At 47.9% G+C, this 19,767-nt stretch overlaps 8 protein-coding genes across 8 annotated transcripts; 5 read left to right on the forward strand and 3 right to left on the reverse strand.

The window, feature by feature from the left end:
- Positions 1 to 118: 118 nt before the first annotated feature.
- PFICI_01906 (uncharacterized protein) lies at positions 119 to 1,768 on the reverse strand (the record flags this gene model as incomplete). Its single annotated transcript, XM_007830487.1, has 3 exons — positions 119 to 762; positions 819 to 1,131; positions 1,181 to 1,768. The coding sequence occupies 3 exons, from the start codon at positions 1,766 to 1,768 to the stop codon at positions 119 to 121; spliced, it is 1,545 nt and encodes a 514-aa protein (XP_007828678.1).
- A 4,026-nt stretch (positions 1,769 to 5,794) lies between these two features.
- On the forward strand, positions 5,795 to 6,372 carry PFICI_01907 (uncharacterized protein; the record flags this gene model as incomplete). The annotated part of the gene is made up of 2 exons (XM_007830488.1): positions 5,795 to 6,243; positions 6,300 to 6,372. 2 exons carry the CDS (start codon positions 5,795 to 5,797, stop codon positions 6,370 to 6,372), a joined length of 522 nt encoding a protein of 173 aa, XP_007828679.1.
- Positions 6,373 to 6,881: 509 nt separating this feature from the next.
- On the reverse strand, positions 6,882 to 7,978 carry PFICI_01908 (uncharacterized protein; the record flags this gene model as incomplete). The annotated part of the gene is made up of 5 exons (XM_007830489.1): positions 6,882 to 7,162; positions 7,232 to 7,289; positions 7,348 to 7,541; positions 7,602 to 7,680; positions 7,739 to 7,978. 5 exons carry the CDS (start codon positions 7,976 to 7,978, stop codon positions 6,882 to 6,884), a joined length of 852 nt encoding a protein of 283 aa, XP_007828680.1.
- A 1,352-nt stretch (positions 7,979 to 9,330) lies between these two features.
- On the forward strand, positions 9,331 to 10,434 carry PFICI_01909 (uncharacterized protein; the record flags this gene model as incomplete). The annotated part of the gene is made up of 2 exons (XM_007830490.1): positions 9,331 to 9,613; positions 9,665 to 10,434. The coding sequence occupies 2 exons, from the start codon at positions 9,331 to 9,333 to the stop codon at positions 10,432 to 10,434; spliced, it is 1,053 nt and encodes a 350-aa protein (XP_007828681.1).
- Positions 10,435 to 10,889: 455 nt separating this feature from the next.
- Positions 10,890 to 13,045, forward strand: PFICI_01910 (uncharacterized protein; the record flags this gene model as incomplete). The annotated part of the gene is made up of 2 exons (XM_007830491.1): positions 10,890 to 10,976; positions 11,036 to 13,045. 2 exons carry the CDS (start codon positions 10,890 to 10,892, stop codon positions 13,043 to 13,045), a joined length of 2,097 nt encoding a protein of 698 aa, XP_007828682.1.
- A 943-nt stretch (positions 13,046 to 13,988) lies between these two features.
- PFICI_01911 (uncharacterized protein) lies at positions 13,989 to 15,092 on the forward strand (the record flags this gene model as incomplete). Its single annotated transcript, XM_007830492.1, has 1 exon — positions 13,989 to 15,092. The coding sequence occupies one exon, from the start codon at positions 13,989 to 13,991 to the stop codon at positions 15,090 to 15,092; it is 1,104 nt and encodes a 367-aa protein (XP_007828683.1).
- A 1,022-nt stretch (positions 15,093 to 16,114) lies between these two features.
- On the forward strand, positions 16,115 to 17,197 carry PFICI_01912 (uncharacterized protein; the record flags this gene model as incomplete). The annotated part of the gene is made up of 3 exons (XM_007830493.1): positions 16,115 to 16,460; positions 16,522 to 16,761; positions 16,839 to 17,197. 3 exons carry the CDS (start codon positions 16,115 to 16,117, stop codon positions 17,195 to 17,197), a joined length of 945 nt encoding a protein of 314 aa, XP_007828684.1.
- Positions 17,198 to 17,589: 392 nt separating this feature from the next.
- Positions 17,590 to 18,694, reverse strand: PFICI_01913 (uncharacterized protein; the record flags this gene model as incomplete). The annotated part of the gene is made up of 4 exons (XM_007830494.1): positions 17,590 to 17,789; positions 17,851 to 17,928; positions 17,986 to 18,334; positions 18,389 to 18,694. The coding sequence occupies 4 exons, from the start codon at positions 18,692 to 18,694 to the stop codon at positions 17,590 to 17,592; spliced, it is 933 nt and encodes a 310-aa protein (XP_007828685.1).
- Between the last annotated feature and the right edge of the window lie 1,073 nt (positions 18,695 to 19,767).

Here is a 19,767-nt window from a genome sequence, read left to right on the forward strand (position 1 = left end):
CCAAACAGGGAAACACAATGGCAAAGGCATTTAAACGGAACCCAAAGAGGACAAGAAATTGGGATTTCCACAGTTTTGAGAATATGAATTTGTTTGAGAAGTCGTGGTTGTTTGTGACTTAGACACTTGAAGAGTTTCCCTTTGACCCTGTTTCCACTTTTTCTATAGTTTCTACGGTTGCCTTTGCCCTCAGTACTCCAATCTCTGCTAGACTCACCCCGTCTTTTCTCAGGTTCTCAAGATAGTTGGCCGAGGCACTTTGCTCAGCCCTCTCATCCTCGCTCATCTCGGGCCCCAGAAACGTGACTACAAGCATGAAGACCCACACGACTCCCAAGAATATGCCAATGACTTTTCCATAATCGTAGCGCGCAACACCATTCTCCGAAGGCAAGGGAAATCGCTCACCAATAGTGGTCTGGATAGTCACGGAAGCTGATGACGCCAGATTCCCGAGCTGGTACGTGAGACCAAGGACGGTACTTCGTAATTGCGGCGGTGCCATCTCACTCAGGTAAATGGGAATCGGCCCAAAGACCCAGCCAATGGCAAATTGTTGGAAAAAGGCGCTTGCGATGAGTTTTCTCGAGCGCGGAAGGACGTATGCTGGGACGACAGCGGCGCCGTAGATACATCCGGAGATCATGGTGAGCCTGCGGCCGGCAAAAGATGACAGCCACCCGAGACTGGCCGAGGCAATCATGGAACCGAATTGCCCCACCACACTGGTTATTGTCACGTCGGTTGCGCTCAGTCCGACTTCTGGAAAATTATGAGCAAAGAATTGAGTTAACGGCTCTTCATTTGACTGTACTTACGACTCTTGAGGAACGTGGGATATAGGTCCTGGCTACCGTGACTAGAAGAGTTGTACCCAGTCATGAGAATGACCAAGTATGCAAACAAGACCCAATTTGACTTGAGTCCCGACGCAAACTCCTTGAGCCATGCACGAGAAGCATGTTTGTCACTTCCCTCGTTCTTATGAGCTAGCGTAGCCTCCCTCTCAGCCTTCATGACTAAGAATGCATTGGTCTCGGGCAGATACCAACGAAACGCAATGATGAGGACGGGTGGTCCAGCACCGAACCAAAATAGCGATCTAAATCCATGGACCGTGGTTGGTACAAGCTATACAGTCAGCACAAGGTACTTGATGAATCATTTGTACAAAACCTACTGCACGATAGAACACAGCCGTTAGCAGATATCCCATGGAATACCCGGTCTGAAAGACGCCCGAGAGCAGACCACGCGCATCGTACGGCAGGTCCTCGAGAGCCGTAGCAGCAGCGGGACCGTACAAGCCTCCCATGGCGATTCCATAGAGGGATCGAACCGCCAAGAACTGCGACAGATTCTGCGTGAACCCCGTCCCGAGCTCGAGGATGATAAACAGCCCCAGGTTGATAATCATGGGCCATTTCCTGCCATAGCGGTCCGACAAGGCGCCAAAGATGATGGCGCCGACGGAGCGGAGCATCAGAGTGACGGTGATGCCCCACGATACGGCAGTGTCTGTCGTCTTGAACTCGGCGACGATCTCGGTCAGGCAAAAGGACACGGTGAAGAAGTCAAATGCGTCCCAGACCCATCCTAGCAGACCCACGGTGAACATGAGCCATTGATGACGATCGAGATCGCGAAGAACTGCAATGGGATTGCGGATTTTTGTTTTTGGAGGTTTCAGACTGGTAAATCGCGTCAGGAAGTACTGTTTGATTTGTTTTCCCGAGTAGAACCAGCCGGCTTCCATATGGTTTCTCATTTTGTGAGAATTTGGAATTTTTAATGACAAACAGATTGGCTTATCGTCACAATACAGATAATTTGATAAGAATTTCATTAGACATTGTTTGACTTGCTTGGCCAAGAAATGTCTTGATATATGTACATCATGCTGTTGCTTTGATGGCCGGAAGTACATGCGTGTGGTGCTTCAATACCGCCTTGAGATCAACGGATAATGTATTCCAAGTAGTAGTATAAATGCAATAGGCCATGCGCGGGGAACCTTGCTATGCTTCATCATGTGGTCGTTTTGAAAAGTTCCCACAATTCTTCGAAGACTCTCGTCCTTGAGCGTTGCAGTAGTGATGGAGAACTGCCGGGCCAAAGAATTGATCACTTGCATCTACGCTGCACCCCGCCTGCGGGCCGCTGCATATAGTGCCACTAACATTATTCCCGAATTCACTCAAGAAATTCAAGCTTTGGGCAAATGTTTTGCAAAATTGTTCATCACCAAGATACTTAACACTATCAAAACATCGATCACAACCATAGCAACAAGTTTTGGACTAGCTAGAAGGCATTTCATTACCCGGGCTTATGTTACCCGTGATCCAACAGATAAAGTTAACTTTAGTCCTCTCAGTTAATCGCTCCTCTGCAGCGTTGGACAAAGTCTCTCATTGTCTTTTCAGAATCTAGACGGGCGGCAATGGCCCGGGGGACATCCCCAAACTGCAGACGCCATCTTTCCAACATGCGAAGGTCCATGATTATGTGTGGCTCGGGTTCTGCCTCATCAAGCCACACAAGAATAGATCTTTCGAGGTAAGAACATGCCAGAGCGAGTCGTGGGTTGCCTCGAAAATCTTGATCGGCGCAGTGGCTTCGTTCTTCCCTGGCAAGTGATGAATAGTACATCCACTCACTGAGCAATGCCGTCGGGGGGCTTTTCAATTGACTAGCATTGCTGAAACATAATTGACGTTGTTGCTCCGGAGTGGACGATGCTACCTCGAGGGCGCGCGCGTAGGCTTCGAGAGCTTTCCTGCCTGGGGCGTCGGTGACTACGCGTATGCCACTTTCAACAGATTTGCGAATAAGACGTCCTATCTCACTCTTCAGAGTCTTCTTATTCTCCCAATCCATGCACATATTCATGGTGCCAATAAAGTCGTAAGCTATCTGCATATCCCTCTCATCTGTGTCCAACTCGTGTAATCTCAACATGACTTCTGGTATGAGTCGAGAGTATATATCTGAACCTCTTTTCTGAAGGACTTCGAATATTTCCACCGTGAGCTTGGTGGTGAAAGCCTCTTGCGAGTGAAGGTTTTTGGCGCGAGCCGCGAGATAACGCCACAAGGAAAGGACAAGATCCCCGCTAATGGGACACATGCTAGACGTGTACAGGGCCACGAGTATGAATTCTGGAAACGCTGAATCATGTAGTGAATCCAGTTGTGAAAAAGCCAAACGTGCGAGAGAGCCGGCAACAGCATATTGGCGTTCAGAAAAGAGCCAGGAAGCCCGGTGTAGATTCTTCAACAGCTGTACAAGCCCCCATATTTGTTTGACATGTGGGTTTTGGGGCCGGGGGAAGAGAGATGCAGCGGACGGGCTCAGCGATCGGTAGTACGCAAATACCAGCTCCTCTACACGTGCAGTATCTGGCGCATCAAGTGATCTAGCTATCGGCTGAGGGGTCCGGCACCGAATGTAGCGCGGAAGCTCTGTAGTAATATCATGCGAGGACCGGGAACGCGAAGAAAAGATTCGAGTCCGCTTTAGGTAGGTATCGATATCGGTTGGCCTGCCGTTGATTTCAAAAACCGTGGCTTTACCCTGGACTGCGCGCATGTGTCGCACTTTGAGCATTTGAGCAGCATCACCCCGACGGATGTTCTTATGGAAACCCCACTCTTTGAGCCTCTTCTTGTATTGCCGTTTCCTGCATTGCATTAGCGATTGTAAAGTCTTGATTCAAGAGGGAAACCTACGTCGACGCAAAGCCTTCGTGTGCCAATTGAGACATTAACTGATCCAGCGTGGCTCCGCACTCGACATAGAGGTGGAATATAGACCCCTTGCGGCTTTCCCAGGCCTTGTTCACAGACTCATGGTCATCCTTCATGTCAAGAAAGACTCGATAAACGTACTTTGGCGTCGAGGTAATATCTGATTGGAGGCGTGGGCTACTACGAGTGAGTAATCGAGGGGTTTCACAAGCTCTTGGCCGCAGAGAGACCAGCAAATCTTTTTTTCAATTCACTTTTGGGGGGGGGGGACCGTTGTCACAGGACCAAAAGCCACAGCCTAGGTCTAATGCGCTGGTTATCCATGAGGTGCCCACAGGCTACTCCAGATTGGCGGGTAATACGGACTGTCGGTGGCAAGGCTTCCTATCTGGACTAAGCAAGCATGATAGGTAAAGGAAAGCCAAAGCGAGTGCGAGGGCTGACGTGGGCATGCAGAGAATAGTCTGGAAGTCTGAGCTCGTTGACGCACCAATGAGACAAAAGTCCGCTACACTTGTACGTTTTTGTAACTTTTTACCCCTGCATCGACCAAATTAACCTTAAAATAGCCGATTAGTCGCAATGCACTGTTCGTATATCCAGAGTAAGGCTGTGACAGTAAATACGTTTAAACTACTTTGCTGGCGTCTAATAATGAGAGGGTGCCAAAGTGCGTGCATATTGTGGCACCGACATCTGACGGTGTACAAAGCTAGATTTGAAATAAGATCGACCCGTGGCGGATCTCTCGTACATACGGATACCGCTATACATTTCCGAGCTTATTCGTACATCATTCGAGGTTGCTAATTAAACATAATATCTCCAAATGGGACAACATATTCATATATTGGCCCATAATTGATATAGTTGACCGATGGATCACTCAGGTACAGATCGCTTCTGTTGATATCTCTACCCGTACAATCACCAGTCTCCTCATCTTTGTCAATATTGAAAACAACTTGAAGAAACTCATCATCCCGTTTCGTCTCCGGGCTAGATTCGTCGTTCTCTTGAGGCGTGTTCAATCACCTAGCTATCACCATGCTGTTTATTTGGCCTTTCTCGAGCGCTGCCACAATTTGAAGCTCGCAGTGGATGGGCATAAGTATCGGGTCTAGGTCGTCAACAACGCCGGCACAAAACCATGACTCCAGACACTTATAGATACTTATAATGCCTGCATCAAGAGCTGACATGTCTGGTAGCTCAGATAGATTCATCCTGCATCATTCGTGTAAAGTCTCAAAGTACGCCACTAAATGCTGATTTCAAAGTCCACGGAATTATTTAACTTGGTACACTATATGTGGTTACGTAAAAAAGTCTTGTGCATGTCCTGAGTTAAATTCCTGTCACCACAACTATATGCGTGTGCCTATATCGTTCTATTGGCCATCAGGCTGTAAATCGCGGTATCTGCTTGGCAAATCTTCATTATTGATGAATAGCTAATGAAGTAAAATCAATGCCCTGAGTCTTAGCTAGAGGGCCATAGCACCAATTCCCGCCTATTGTTGACAGGCTCAAATGCCAGGCGCGCTTAATCAACAGTCTTCCATGATTGACCGGTGAATAGTTGCCTTGAACTTGGGATGATTTGAACAAGAATCCAGTGCCCCGAAGTTGGTATCTTGACCTTCGCCCTAGCTTATATAACATCGACTAGTCATTGCATCCCCTTTTCACGAACCACGACAATTATTTCCTCGGCAGTTGATTTCTTTCATGATGGCCAAGACTTCTGACGTGAGATTCCAATACCGCTTGCACTTCATCAGACTGAGCTGATCCACCGTAACATATGTTAGACAAGCAAGGAATCGGGATGGCAGCAACGCTGCCGTTCAAATCCAACTAGCAAGCCTAGGTAAAAGACACAGTAGGGGTGGAAACAATTCCTGTAATGAGTGCGACCATCAATTGAAATCAAAGTATAAAGAGAGCGGACCACCCACCCGACTGACAATGTAAACAACCTCAATAGCCTCATCATTCAGCATCTTCCCACTCAATTCACCATATCAACTCACTTGCCCACAATGAAGTTCCTCGCTACTCTCCTCAGCTTGGCCGCCACGGCCTCAGCCATTGACCTCTATCTTCATACCAACAACAACTGTGGAGACGACTCCCTTCGCTGCAACGGCTTGAACCCGGACACGTGCTGCGGATTTGTGACCAGCAGCAGTCCCTACCAGTCCATTGCTGTCCGCGGCATTCCTTCGGGCTGGAACCTTCAAGGCAGGGGCTATGACGGCAACAACTGCAACCGCCTACAGACAGTGTCGGGCAACAATGGCAATGATTGGATTTGTAATCGCTCCAATGGATTCCGCTACACGGGCGCTGGCTACAACTTTGTTGGCCGAAAGCGAGCTGAGGGGGCTGGTGGTGCAGCATCCAACTGTCAGCGACCGAATGCCTTGGTCTTGGCCAACGGTACTGAATACGACCTGACCACCCTCGAGGACCCTGAGTTCGAAGAACTGTCAGTATAACCAAAATCTTGGCCTTGTTTGCGAATGCTAATACCTTTTCAAACAGCATTGCTACTGGCTTCGACATTGAAAAGTCCGCGGAGACTTCACAGAAGTTGCAGCCGCTGAGGATCAAGTGATGGAGGCTTGGTCATCAATACTACCAATGATGTTTCTTGATGTTCCTTTATAGCTCTTCAACAGAGCAGCACCACGTAAGGACCGGAGCGTAGTAGATCAATACATAGCCTTAAGCTTCAGACAAGTTTGCTGGTCACCGTACTTATTTGAATTTCTGTTCTCAATACACGCTCTTTATTCTGACCAGAAATTGATTATTATTTTTTACTAGAAAGAAATGGATTTTGCTGGGTGTAATTTGAGACAAGGATATTTGTTTGTTTGTATATTTTCCAACGTGGGGAACATCCCCCTTAGAGCAGACCACGCCTCCCAGAGCTGTGAGTCTCGCAGGATTGACGAGCTCATGGCATATATCCACATTCAGTGCATATAAGACTGTTCAGACTGGCACAGTTTTGCCTATTCCAAGTCATCACGGCGGCGCAACACACGATGCCACCCTTATATATCATGCCTTTTGTGATCATAAATGAGCTGTATCCGATGCCCAAGCAGGCATTGTATGTCATTCCCGATGTTTCCCCCCACACATGTATTCTTCATATTGTAGATCCGGTTGGCCTTCCCAGTACAGTGTCTCCGGATCACTAGAGTTTTCAAATGTATATCTTGCACTTTCGTCCGAAATTAGGACTTTTGGCAGTCCATTTGCTGCTGCGGCCTCTGCCAGCAACTGACACTGACAAGCACGCTCCATCAATGTCATCAAGAAACAAGCTTCATCGACGGTCGTGCCGACAGTCAAAAGACCGTGGTTCTGTAGGATCAGGCCCTTGCCCTTTGCGCCTACTCAATTAGGTCTCGGATCAGTTGATATTCTCATCAGATCCAAATGATTGATAATCCGAGACGTACCTAGCGCTGCGCCGATGCGATCCCCTTCTTCCTGTGTGAGCACGACACCGCCAAAGTCCTGCCATTCTATCAGCATCTCATTGCATACAAAGATAAAACGCGGGAACATCTCGCACGTGAAAAACAGCCTGGGCCTCGCCGTAGAGGTAGGCACAATCCTGTGTCAGCATTTCTAGAGGCCGGCCAAAAGCGCTCCATGTCATACCATGGACACTGTGGGTATGACAAGCAGCCACAACATCTGGCCGGGCCTTGTGAACAGCGCTGTGGATAAGGAAACCTGCAGCATTTGCCGGACGACTCGTATTCCCTGTTGAAGTGTGTTCAGTGATGCAGAATAAACGCCGAAGAGCAGGCATGGGCGATTTACCGCCAACTGGAATGCCCTCATAGTCAATAAGGATCATGTCGCTTGCCTTCAATAGGCCAAAATGCACTGCCAAGGGGTTCTAAGAAGGTGTAAGCAAGTCTTATGAGTACTTTCGAAACGGTTTTCATTGTTCTTACTGTCCAGAAAGTGTGAGGATTCTCGGGATCCCGCACGGAAATATGCCCGGCCATGCCATCGGTGTACCCTAGGCGTGCAAAAACACGAAAGGCGAGCGCCATTTTCTCTAGCATCCATTGCCTTTGTGAAGCAAAGGTAGGATGCTGAGGAATTCCAGGAAGGCAGGGACCTTGAGAGATGAGTTGCAAAGGTGTTCTTTTCTCTTTCAAGGTCTCATCAGATCGTGCAGAGGAGGCCATGTTTGTTCTTGTCGATACTGACAGCCAGTCGAGAATGGTAGACAGAAAAAGACAAACGTTGTGCACGTAGAGAAGAGGCTTGAAATGTAAAAATGAATGATGTGGAGGATGTGCAGGCGACTCTGTATTAATATGCCCTATCGGCTAGCTAATCGCCACGCAAGGCAGGCATTTGACGTTGGGCCTTTGAATAGTTAATTGTACACGATATCAATACCCCCTGACGTTCACATTCTCCTTGGTCTCCCAAACAATGCATGTGAAACATGAAAATTCTGGGAAAAGAGGCATACATGTGCTGAATCGTATAACCGCATCTACTACCAATTGACCGATGAAGAAATCGAATACGATACCTTACCAGGCAAGGTGCATTTGTACTATTGTCACAACCAATCATATTGTTGCTGACATCCCCAACTATTTCGACCTAATGCACGTCGTATTTTCTGGCCGAATACAGCTAAGACTCTCTCAACCCGTCACCTTGATTCTGGGTCTCTATTCCCAAAACGGCAAGACTTGGCGTCAGTCTGCAGCGAACAGAGAGTGTACTGTCCTCATCATTCTAGTCTCTACACAACAATATGGAGTGAAAGGAGACCATTCATCATTTACACTACAGTAACATGTTCCACGCAGCAGGACAAGAGACATGCTGTGTACAAATAGAACCAAATGATCATCTTATGTCTTCCACCTTGTTCACTATTGATCAAGTTATTCCATTGTCATGACCAAATCAAGATCGTGCAATGCAGTACACACGAAACATTCACATCGCCAAAGCGCTGAGGCTCGGGCCAAGAAGTTTGCTATCAAAAGGACCGCTTATTTTTGCTAGACGATTGTCATCTTCTCAGCCATCAGGCTTGCTAATGCCATGCAAAACATCCATGCAAAACGTGAGTACGGCTACAAAATACCATAGCACCGACAGACTCATATGTTCAAAACATCGTTACTCACATGTCGGGTGGTAGCAGAAGCAAATTGCACCATCTTTTCTGATCAGAAACTCTACTATACTTCGTTCATATTCTGTAGCAAGTTTTAGCACTGCAGCCGAATCGAAACCCGAAAACCAATTCTCGAACGGCCCGAAGTCGCGGCGAATAAGCATTCCAATCGATGGGGAAATATTTCAGTTCGCCCCTATCCTCCTACGCGACTCCTGTCAATGCCCAGAGTGTGTGCATGTGTCGACAAGACAAAGGCTATTTTCAAATGCAGACATTCCTTCCGATATCGAAGCTAGAGATGTGGTATGCAATACTGGTTCGGACTCAGTGAGCATCAGATGGAACAATGATGTACCAGGGTACAATGAAGAACATACTACAAACATCAGTATGGCGGATTTACGAGAGATTAGCCAGTCTGGTTCTCATCCCGACTGCCCAAAGGACTCTTTGAAACTCCCGGCTTTGTGGACCAAGGGGCCTCTGAATTCGCCCGACTACGACTACGAGGCATACATGCAAGACGATGAAACAGTTTACAAGCTCATGAATCAGCTCCAGACTGCTGGGATAGCTTTCGTAACTAATGCTCCCGGCATCGAAGAGTCCGTGTCCACCATAGCTAGACGTATTGGGCCTTGCAAAGATACTTTCTACGGCTACACGTGGGACGGTAAGTAATCGAATCCATCTTCAATTCGCTCATGCTAATTACCCTTCGCAGTCCGTACAGTTCCGGCGGCAAGCAACGCGGCATACACGTCGCAAGATCTCGGTTTCCATACCGACTTACTCTATTTCCAGCAGCCTCCTCATGTACAACTTCTACATTGCATCCAGTCGGCATCCTCAGGCGGGGCGAGTGTATTTGCAGATGCATACCTTGCAGCAGTAGACTTGTTCCGCTCGGATATGTCGGCGTTTGATATATTGGCGACTGTGCCCGTCAACTACCACTACAACCATGCTGACTCTAATGTATATCGAACGACCAAGACTGTCATTGATCTGCGACCCCTTCGTATCGGTGACGCGACGTACAATCGTGTCGAAGATTACGTTAAGGCTTACTCCAAGGCCTGCGGCAAGGAACTGGGATCTGAAGACGTGGCGGCTTTGCTGGTTCGCTGCATGGATAAGATCAACTGGGGGCCACCATTCTTTGCTCCCTTTTCGAATGAGCGTTCCAGCCCACAATTGGAACCGTCATGGGCAAATGATGATGGTTCGCCTCTGTCGGAGTTGAACGACAAGGTCGAGCGGTGGCACCACGCCGCTCAGAAGTTCAATGCCTTGCTACAGCGCCCCGAGTACCTTCTCGAGCGCAAGATGAAACCAGGGGATTGTGTCTTGTTTGACAATACAAGGACACTGCACTCTAGACGAGCGTTTGACAAGGCAGACGTGGGAAAGCCGAGGTGGTTGAGAGGCACCTATGTCGATAAAGACCCTTATTTTAGCAAGCTTCGCGTCTTGCAAAATAAGTTTGCATGAGCACAAATTCTTGTACTCTTACACTGAACATTTAAAAGCGACGTCCTGCTTCAAATTCTTGAAATTGCTACATGAAATCATCTTTGATCTAGACTCGACAGGTGATGCATTAGTGTGAGATGAAGTCTCTTATTTACAATGATGAAATATAGAGTTCCAATGTAAGGATTGAGTCTGCTAATCCCAGTTATCCTGGATGTCGGACTGCCTCAGTCTGTCATCATCCGGCCAATTGCTTTCGTTATTGCCTAGAAACTCGCTAGGCTATAGTGGCTTGTTACGGTAACAGCTACCTCTTGGGCGCTAGGGTCCCAAAGATAGCGCTAACCCCTTCCACAGCACGTAAATATGCAACCCCGCAGCACTCCACGTCATATTTCCGTTCATTTAGATATACCCCATGAATACGGCTTCTCTAATAGATATTCTAAAGATACAGCTTTCGTCCGTCGACGATGGATCGCCCGTTAGCCCAAAACAAGCGTACACGCAAAGGCACAGCCAAATCTCGAAGGGGCTGCGCCAGATGCAAATCTCGGCGGGTAGGTTAAGTGTACCTTCACAGACACTACTACAATGTTTTGGAATTGACAACCGATAGGTCAAATGTGATGAGAAACGTCCCTCTTGTGAAAATTGTGTACGAATTGGCCTTCAATGCCCTGGATCCCAGAAGCAGCCGCTGCGTTGGTCGAGGAAACACGAACAATCCGAGGAGTATACATCAGTTAGCAACCCACCGCAGGACCAGGTTCAAGCCGACGCTACTTCGCTACGCAACAACGAAGGGTGCAGTGAAATCGTAGCGCCGTTAGTGAACTGCCTGGTGGCATCGGATGCACCACTTAAGGATACAGAGTGTCCTGAGGCTCTTGAGCATTGCGACGTTCTAGGCTTCGTTCCAGACATCTGGCATACTCATGATGAGTTTCTGAACCCACGAACCGATGAAGATGCTGGCCGGCCTTGGGACTGGTCGCGGGATACGCCAATGACCACCAAGACCTTTGTGCTGCCAGACAATCAGTGCAACATGCTTGCTGCATCAATCTCCAGGTCTTTGCACGGATTAACACATTTGCCGACCATGTTAATCGAGTATTGGTTTTGTTACATTTGTCCAATACGGTCCACATTTGACTCCGACATTAACTTCAATCGAATCCTGGCCAAAAATGCACATGCGAGGGCCGAAGCTGTCATGTATACCATGCAGGCCATGTCAATTGCCTGTCTTTTGAAGGATATGCCACAACTCCGCGAGACCTCTTTGACCCTCCGATCGAAAGCTATCTCGGCAATCAACTGCACTCTAACGCAAGTCCGGACTGCAAACTCGATTGAAGGCCAAATCGTAACTGATCTAATCTTTGCCGTCTTTTGTATTGGTACATCTACAAGTTGGCTAGCATCTTCATCTATGGAAGATGATCCATGGCTAGATATCGCTCGCGAATTACTTTGCTACTGGAGACGAGACCCCGATACAGCAGACACTCTGGTTTATGCATACTTTTGCCAGGCACTTACTTACTGGAAGATGCTTCTTGCTGCGGAAGGTCGAGGCCCAACATACATGAAAGTTCACAGAAACCAGCAGCAAAGGCGAAGCAGGCTCCGCCAAGCGGCCCAGTTGATGACCAATGATTCTTCTCCTGAAGTTCCTTACGACGAGCCTGCTTGTGGCCCTATTAATGTTCTTCTGGGAAGCCGACCCAATTCCTGGTGTGGCATATCCAATGAAGTGATTGACATCTTCGGACAAGTGATGGCTCTCTGTCGCACTACCATGTGTCAAAAACTCAAATCCCCAAACCCTCCATCAGTCACAGAACTGAGCAATAAACTCTGCGATCTATCGATAGCGCACGGGTTATACAGAGAGCTCAATTCTATGGACTTTGGTGCGCTTGTCCTCATGGACGAAGTGCAAGGGTTCCCGGTGCATACACAAGATGACAATACGCCCATTGCCCATCTGGTGCAGACCGCGGAAGCGTATCGCCTAGCCGGGATTCTACAGCTCAAATTGGCTTTCCCCGAAATAGTATCCGAGCTCAGTGATCATGAGACAATCAGAAATGAGAAATTCCAGGCAGACAATGTCGTCGCATCTGCCCTGCAGCTGGTTTCTCTGCTTGAGCAAATACCTCCTGAATCGGGTTCGCTTTCTATTCATGCCTTACTCTTCCTCTCTGTTGCTGCGGGTCTTGAGTGCCCAGCAAAGAGGCAAAAGACTTTCACCTGGAACTACACCACCAGGGAGGATCCTGAGCTTTTCTGCGATCCCAATTCGATGTCAATGTCTGGTCAGGCTAATTGTCCATCTGTTACAGAAGGTGCACAAGTGCCACGATATTTACAAGATCCCAGATCAGGCACTGTTCATTATGGGTATGGATTTCTGCCGCCGTTGACCTGGGAGATATGCAAGGCGCGTCGTTTTGTTCGGACTCGGCTTGCGATTCTTCAGCGAAAACTTCCACACAGAGCGAGCAGCAGTTTGTTACAAATTGTTGACACTATCTGGTCCGAGTACGACGAACGCTTTCAACGTATCCATTGGCTCGAGGCTTTGGAGCAGTGTGGATCGGGAATTATTCTCTTATGATAGCAAAGGTTGTTTTATGCAAACATGCTTACAAATTTGTCGTGACTTATTACGGTGTATCGCCTCTTTCCACGATTTGCTTAAAAAATGCCACCAAGGAAGATAAAACGGGTTTCCTAAGCATATTTAAATATTTTTGCCCCGTGAGTTTATGCTAATACACATCTTTGATATCCCTGAAGCTTTTAATATTTTCTCCTTGCTGGCGTGAATGGTTCATGTCGAACTTCACTTTCTCCCTGACGTACTGGTCTCTTGTGCTTATCCGCACCCAATCGACGTGCTTGATTAAAATGTAAGCTATACCTAGGGTAAAGCCTACCTTATGGTGAGGCTGAGGCGTTTACCTGTACCTGCACGTTACCCTGAGCTGGAGATGTGGACATGGACTTTCGACATGACTACCTGATTTTGACTGACGTATCGACGTGCAAACCTAGACCCTGAGAACCCTGAGAACCCTGAGAACCCTGAGAAATAAGGGTTTTGTTGTGGCTTCATGCCAGGTAGGGTGATGAGCAGCTGGAGGTTCCTACGATTGACCCACATTTTATAGCGGCAGGAAGTAAGACTTGGGCGCGCGAGAATACAAACGGTCAGTGACAAAAAAAAAAGAAGAAGGAAAGAGCAACACACTTGGCACAGCCTTTTGATTTGGCAGCAACAATAAAACTGCCTAGCCTCACATACCACAGCTCAAAGGCAACAACTCCTGTTGCCAATCAAGAGAGATACCTCATCTCTGTTTGTGACGAGCAAGACATTAATTTTCGTCGTTGTCAGACAGCCAATTACCAAACGGCTAGGGTGATCAAAACCAATCATAACACTTTTTCAACCTGAAAGGAACCCAAACCACCAGGTAGGTAGTCCTCATACCGTCAAACTGACGCTTCTATGTACTCACTCAGAGCCATACTCACTTAGAGCCAACTCAGCAAGCATGTCAGCGCACAAACCGCATTGGGAGAGTCTCCCGACCGAGATATCCCTTTCCATCCTCAAACAGCTTCCCGATCCCACGTCTCTTCATCATTGTCTGGAAGCTTCGCCAGTCGCGGCCCGCGTTTTCGATGGATACGGCGCCGAAATTATCGAGGCAATCTTCGTGTCGGGAACCATTCACAAACACACTTGCGCCATGATTCGCATGGCCGCCTGCTTACGGTCTAGCCTCCCACAGGCCATCACCAATCTCGACACCTTCCATGAATGGTACTTGTATGAAACTACGGAGTACCGTGATGATATTCATGAGTGGACTCAGGCGCCGCTGCGGCTGGCGAATCAGTTCAGTAGCGGTAGTGACGATGCCGTGGTGGTACCAACCTCTATCCTCCGTGGGGTGCTTGCCAGCCATGTCCGTAACGAAAATCGGATGATAGGCTGCCTGTCAACATACCTGACCCGCTTCCGTTCCCTCCAGCCCATGCATATAGCAGACCAAGACCCGGACTTTACTTGGAGGAGTGAATTCCGCGGCTCAGCCCCCTTCAACTTCGTCGGTGCCTGGCAGTTGCAGCCGTCAACCGTCCTCGTGAACAAGCACAACATAGGCCCGCCTACGTGGTGCGAAGAACAACGAGTTCTTCGCGCATTATGGCGGGTGCAGCTGTTTGAAGACCTCAAGGCCGCCGAACGTGCTGGACGTCTGAAAGGCTGGAGGAAGATTCGCCGATGGGAGTACTCCCGGAAGTGGCCATTTGTAGACATGTTCGAGGAAGAGGACGAGCCCTACTTTGAGCAGCATATGTGTCTCGAAAAAGAACTTGTTTACACGGTGCTGGATTATACCGAGAGTATGGAGGAAGCAGTTGTCGAAGTCACTACCGCATCATCTACCATGTCTACAAAGACTGGCCCGTACCAAGCCCTTCCGGACAGGATGTCTTGGAAGTCGAATGCTTCAAGTCGGCAACGACACAGACCTTCTCGCAGGTCTACGGCAACCAATTCCAATATATTGCTAGAGGTGAATGTTCCCCCTTGCAGCGCGTTCCGTGGGACTTTTACCGGCGGCGCGGATTCGCTATTTGGTGCGAGCTAAGGATGCTGGCTTATGGTCTTTTGCGAGTCGATGAATGCTTTCCCGACGTTGCGGCGAAATCGCGGAGCATGAGAATTGGCTTATGCTACGTGAGCTCTCTCTATATGGCCTGGAAAAGCGTGCTTGAAGAGGAAGAGTTGGCCGAGCTGGATCGAATCAACAAGGATTGTCAAGCAAAGGCCTGGCTTTCGAAACCAGAATTAGTGGTGGAGACTGAGGACTGGAATCTAGGAAGAAACATAACACCCAACATATATCGTCAGAATGGCTCACCTCATGGTTCAAATGCCTGAGGTAGCGGGACGGGCTCTACCCATCTGATGATCATAATCTCAGACAAAGATCATTTGCTTGCGGCCCTCGGGCTTTCATCATATAGTCTTGTCGCTGCCGCGTTAAGAGAAGAAATGGAAAAGTGGTTGAGAAAAGGACCCGAGGAACTAGCAATTGAAAATGCTTGTCCCAGCATCTTTAGTGCTGAAAAGAGATCAGCTAGCTCAAATGCATCAGCCCTGCTATCTAACCAATGTCGTGAAACACATACCATTCACTATCTAACGTACACAAAGTGCATGCTTGCAAACACTGATCTACCAACAGGCCCAACAAAGCTGCCCTGATGATGTCTACAATTTTTCGCCGAGAGTACAACACACTAGACTTCCGCACTATATAAAAACCCCTTTGGGAAGGTAATTGCTTCTCATAAAAAGAACATGACGAAAGACTTCGTGACCATTCGCATGGCTAAAAAAAAAAATCATAATACTCTGTACTTAATGAAGCAAAAACGGCTATCCAGACTGATACCGGGACTAGCATCACCTCACCCGACGGGCAGCGCCAGCCCAGCCGTCGGGTCCCCCGACTATCCACCACGGACCCCGTCCGCCGCCCCGCGCCGATCCAATAAGTAGTAAACCGGGTCAGATAATCGTACTCGAAGTATTTGATTTTGTGCCTAACATGGATTGCAAATCGCAGTTGGTATATACTTTCATACACACCGAACAACTGTTGACATGACAAATTACGAGATTCCGCTCATCAATATCCGCCCATTCTTGGACCCGACCTCGAGTCAAAGAGATCGAGATGCTGTTGTGTCACAAGTAAGCGATGCGTGCAAAGTTTATGGATTCTTCCAGCTTGAGGGCCATGGTGTTCCACTAGATCTTCAGACCAAGGTGCTCGAGTGTGCCAAATTATTTTTCGATCTGCCCCTGGAGGAGAAGCAAAAGGTTGGCATGGAGCATGCTCTGGGATCCTCCAAAAGGGGTTATGAAGTGATCGGGGGTCAGCAGTTGCAGAATGATACGCTGCCTGATCTGAAAGAGGTTTGGCAATTGGGCAAAGGTTCCATCTGCAGTACGACTAACAACAGCTAGGGCATATATATCGGCGAGGACATTGAGCGTAATGATCCAAGGGCCGGGAACTTTCCAGGGTCCTAATCTCTGGCCAGCACTGCCCCGAGAAAAGTTTCAGGACCCCGTCTATGAGTATCGTCAGAGGATGCTTGATCTTGCACATCTGCTCTTGAGAATCCTTATCTCGGGTCTGCCATACGACTCAAAGATGTTCGATAACTTTATGCTGCAGCCTGTCGCGAACGTGAGATTACTTCACTATCCTCCGCAGCTTTCCAAAGATGTCAGACAGCTTGGAGGTAAGACACTTGGATTGACCATATCCTCCGAATGCTTAGTCTGGATGAGCACATGACTGACATCAAACCTCTCAAAGCTGGAGCGCATACCGACTTTGGATGCATAACGGTGCTCCTGCAACAGCCTGAGCAGACAGGACTCCAAGTCCTCTACCCTCCGACGGATAGTTGGATTCCCGTTCCGGCCGTCGCCAATCGCTTTGTTGTTAATATCGGCGACCTCCTTTGTGGGTGGACACGTGGGGCGTATCGTAGCGCCGTTCACCGAGTAATCAACGCCGGTGACAATCACCGCTACAGCGCTCCATTCTTTTATAGTGGAAACATGGCATTCAAATTGCGGCCTTTGGATGGCAGCAGCGATGAGAATGCTATTACGGTCGAGGAGCATATACTGAGAAAGTTCAAAGCAAGCTACGATATTGAAGTAAAGTGAGGGGAGGATACATCGAGGAAGTGTGGCAAGTAGGATGCGCTTGAAGATAGCTGAAATAAAAGATTTATTTCCAGAAAGATGAATGATATCAGTTTGGTGAATGGAAGACTTGATTTAATCCACATTAAGCCCCCAGAGGCTACATTGAACACACCAACTTTGATGATTTAGTCGTAACAGCATTTACTTCAACCAGATTAAGTGAGCGTAAAAATAACCAAATAATATGGAGTAGTCTAATTTACTAGTTCTATGTTGCAAGATACGAAAAAGCCAAAGCACTTCAAATTGTCATCGGACTGCATTGCAAGCGGCTAGATGATCAAATCTAAGTCTGACTACATAGATGAGACTCTTTGGCATCAGCTTGATAGAACCCATCTAACATGTGTCTACTTTGGAGCGGCAGTCGAATTGATTTTCTCGTTTGGTAAACCAGTGCCCTCACCTGTTTCTCCAAAGTCGAATGCTTCTTGACCCTTGATGGCAAAATTTTCCTCAATAAACCAGTCATACTCCTGGTGACTCGTCGCATCCTTGACTGGGAAGACGAGCGCGACAGCAGTATAAAGAACGAAACCACCAACCATTCCTGGTGAGAAAAATAAGTCAATCTTGTATCCTGAGGGTTGTATTGGTAGGCTCATACTTACCGACAAAAAACGTGATCTGAAATATTCGCTTCCACGGCATTCCGATATCATTACCAGTGATTGCCATGTAAAATCCAGCTACGCGGGGTTTAGCGATGAATCAGAATGCACATGAAGGGTGGGCGGCGGACTTACGCAATGATGGGCAAACCATGACTATCCAAACCAGGAATGCTCGCCAGTTGAAACCCTTGCTGTACCAATATATCGATTCCTCATTTCCTATATACAAATGAGGAACTCTCCAGTTGCATTTCCTGATGATCCAGAAGTCGGCAATGTACATGCCAATCAGAGGAGAAATGAAGAGACCAAAGGAGCTGAGAACTGTAGTAAATGTGGAAGCAGAGTTGACATAGTTCCAGGGGCATACTGCAAACCCTACAGTGGCAAGCAGGAAGCCACCGCGCCGAGCATCGAGATATCTTGGTGCGACGGAAGTTAAGTCCATACCGGCCGCGACGGAGTTGAGAGATACGTTGACCTGCAGTCCAAAGTCAGCTGGCAGGTCGCTTGATTGTTGCATAGGTTTTCTTACGGCTAGTTGGCTGAGGAACCATCCAAGTCCTCCAAAGAAGGTACCAGCCCGGGCTGCGCTAGAGTAGTTGACTTGCTGGATGTGAAGCAACAAGCTGATTGGCTGCCAAATCGCGGTGCCATACATTTCGCGGGCCGCGCTGGTGACGAAGACGCCAAACATGGCCGTGACGGTGAGTGCTATGGGGCAAACAATCCATATGCCAATAAGGGGTGCCGTCTTGGTCCTGGCGTATCGAGACCAATCCGAATGACGAATGCTAGCACCGGTAAAGCTGCCACATAGTGTACATATGGCCTGGATCATGACAAAGACAGTCTCCGGAGAGTGACCAAGTCATCACTGAGAGTTTTCTACAGCATGCATCTCAACACAGGGAAGAACAAGGAAACTCACAAGCTGCATATAGTTCTACTACTGCGAGCTATAGACCTGGCAGCTCCATGCAGACAGATACGACATCTACGTCATCCATTGAGCCGCCAACACCAAACATGATGACAGTTCCTAAAGTGCTTTCACCGGACAAGGACCCAGAAGCAACTATTGAGGACCGGCAAGGGAGTACAGTTGGCCCGCAGCAGGAAGCTCGAGAACCTTCGGAGACTGCTTCCCAACCACCGATAACCTCTGGCCCAAGCGAAAAACGCGGAGTACTAGAACGTTTGAAGAAAAATTTTCGGAGTGAGTCTCAGAGCCGAACTACTGGTCCTCGTCTTCCAATAACATCAGCCCTTGGAGGCTTTGGCTGGAATCTGGCACAAAGAAGGAGACATCGAAACTACCATGATTCAAGCACAGGATGAGAGGTTATAAGTTAGGCGCCAACACATCACTCTCGTACACAAAACAGGCATTTGCATTATCATCTTGGAACGGTATGGATCAACACTAGGGAGGTTCGTTTCGGCGTTGAAATGATGTTTTCTCTTTGGCAGTTCTTTTGCATATTTTTTTTTTTTGGGACCGAGAAGAATCAACGTAATGTCTGCTATACTCACCGTGTTTTACTCAATATAGAGTATAGTCCCATATCGCCTTATTTCGCGGTACTTCGAGGATACCACGCAACATTTACGGGCGCTGAATGCAATCGTTAAATTTAATGCTATCGCAGCATTGAAAAAAGGAGAAAGAAAAAAAAAACCTTTCTACCGCGGTGATCCTTTTTTTTTTCCCCCTTCTTTTTCCCCCTGATGCTCGAATATGTAGCTGTGCAGCCAGTGCAGCCATACCTAGGTATTGTCCATAATACTAACCTAGGTTAGTCCCCTACGCAGGCACAAAAAAAAAAAGACATATATGCCAATTGCCAGCTCCAGAATAATTAAAAACATTTTTGCCAATAGCGACAACGGCGACGGCGACGATTATTAATT

The sequence above is a fragment of the Pestalotiopsis fici genome, assembly GCF_000516985.1.
Source record: "Pestalotiopsis fici W106-1 unplaced genomic scaffold PFICI_Scf_1, whole genome shotgun sequence".
Lineage (NCBI taxonomy): Eukaryota > Fungi > Ascomycota > Sordariomycetes > Amphisphaeriales > Sporocadaceae > Pestalotiopsis > Pestalotiopsis fici.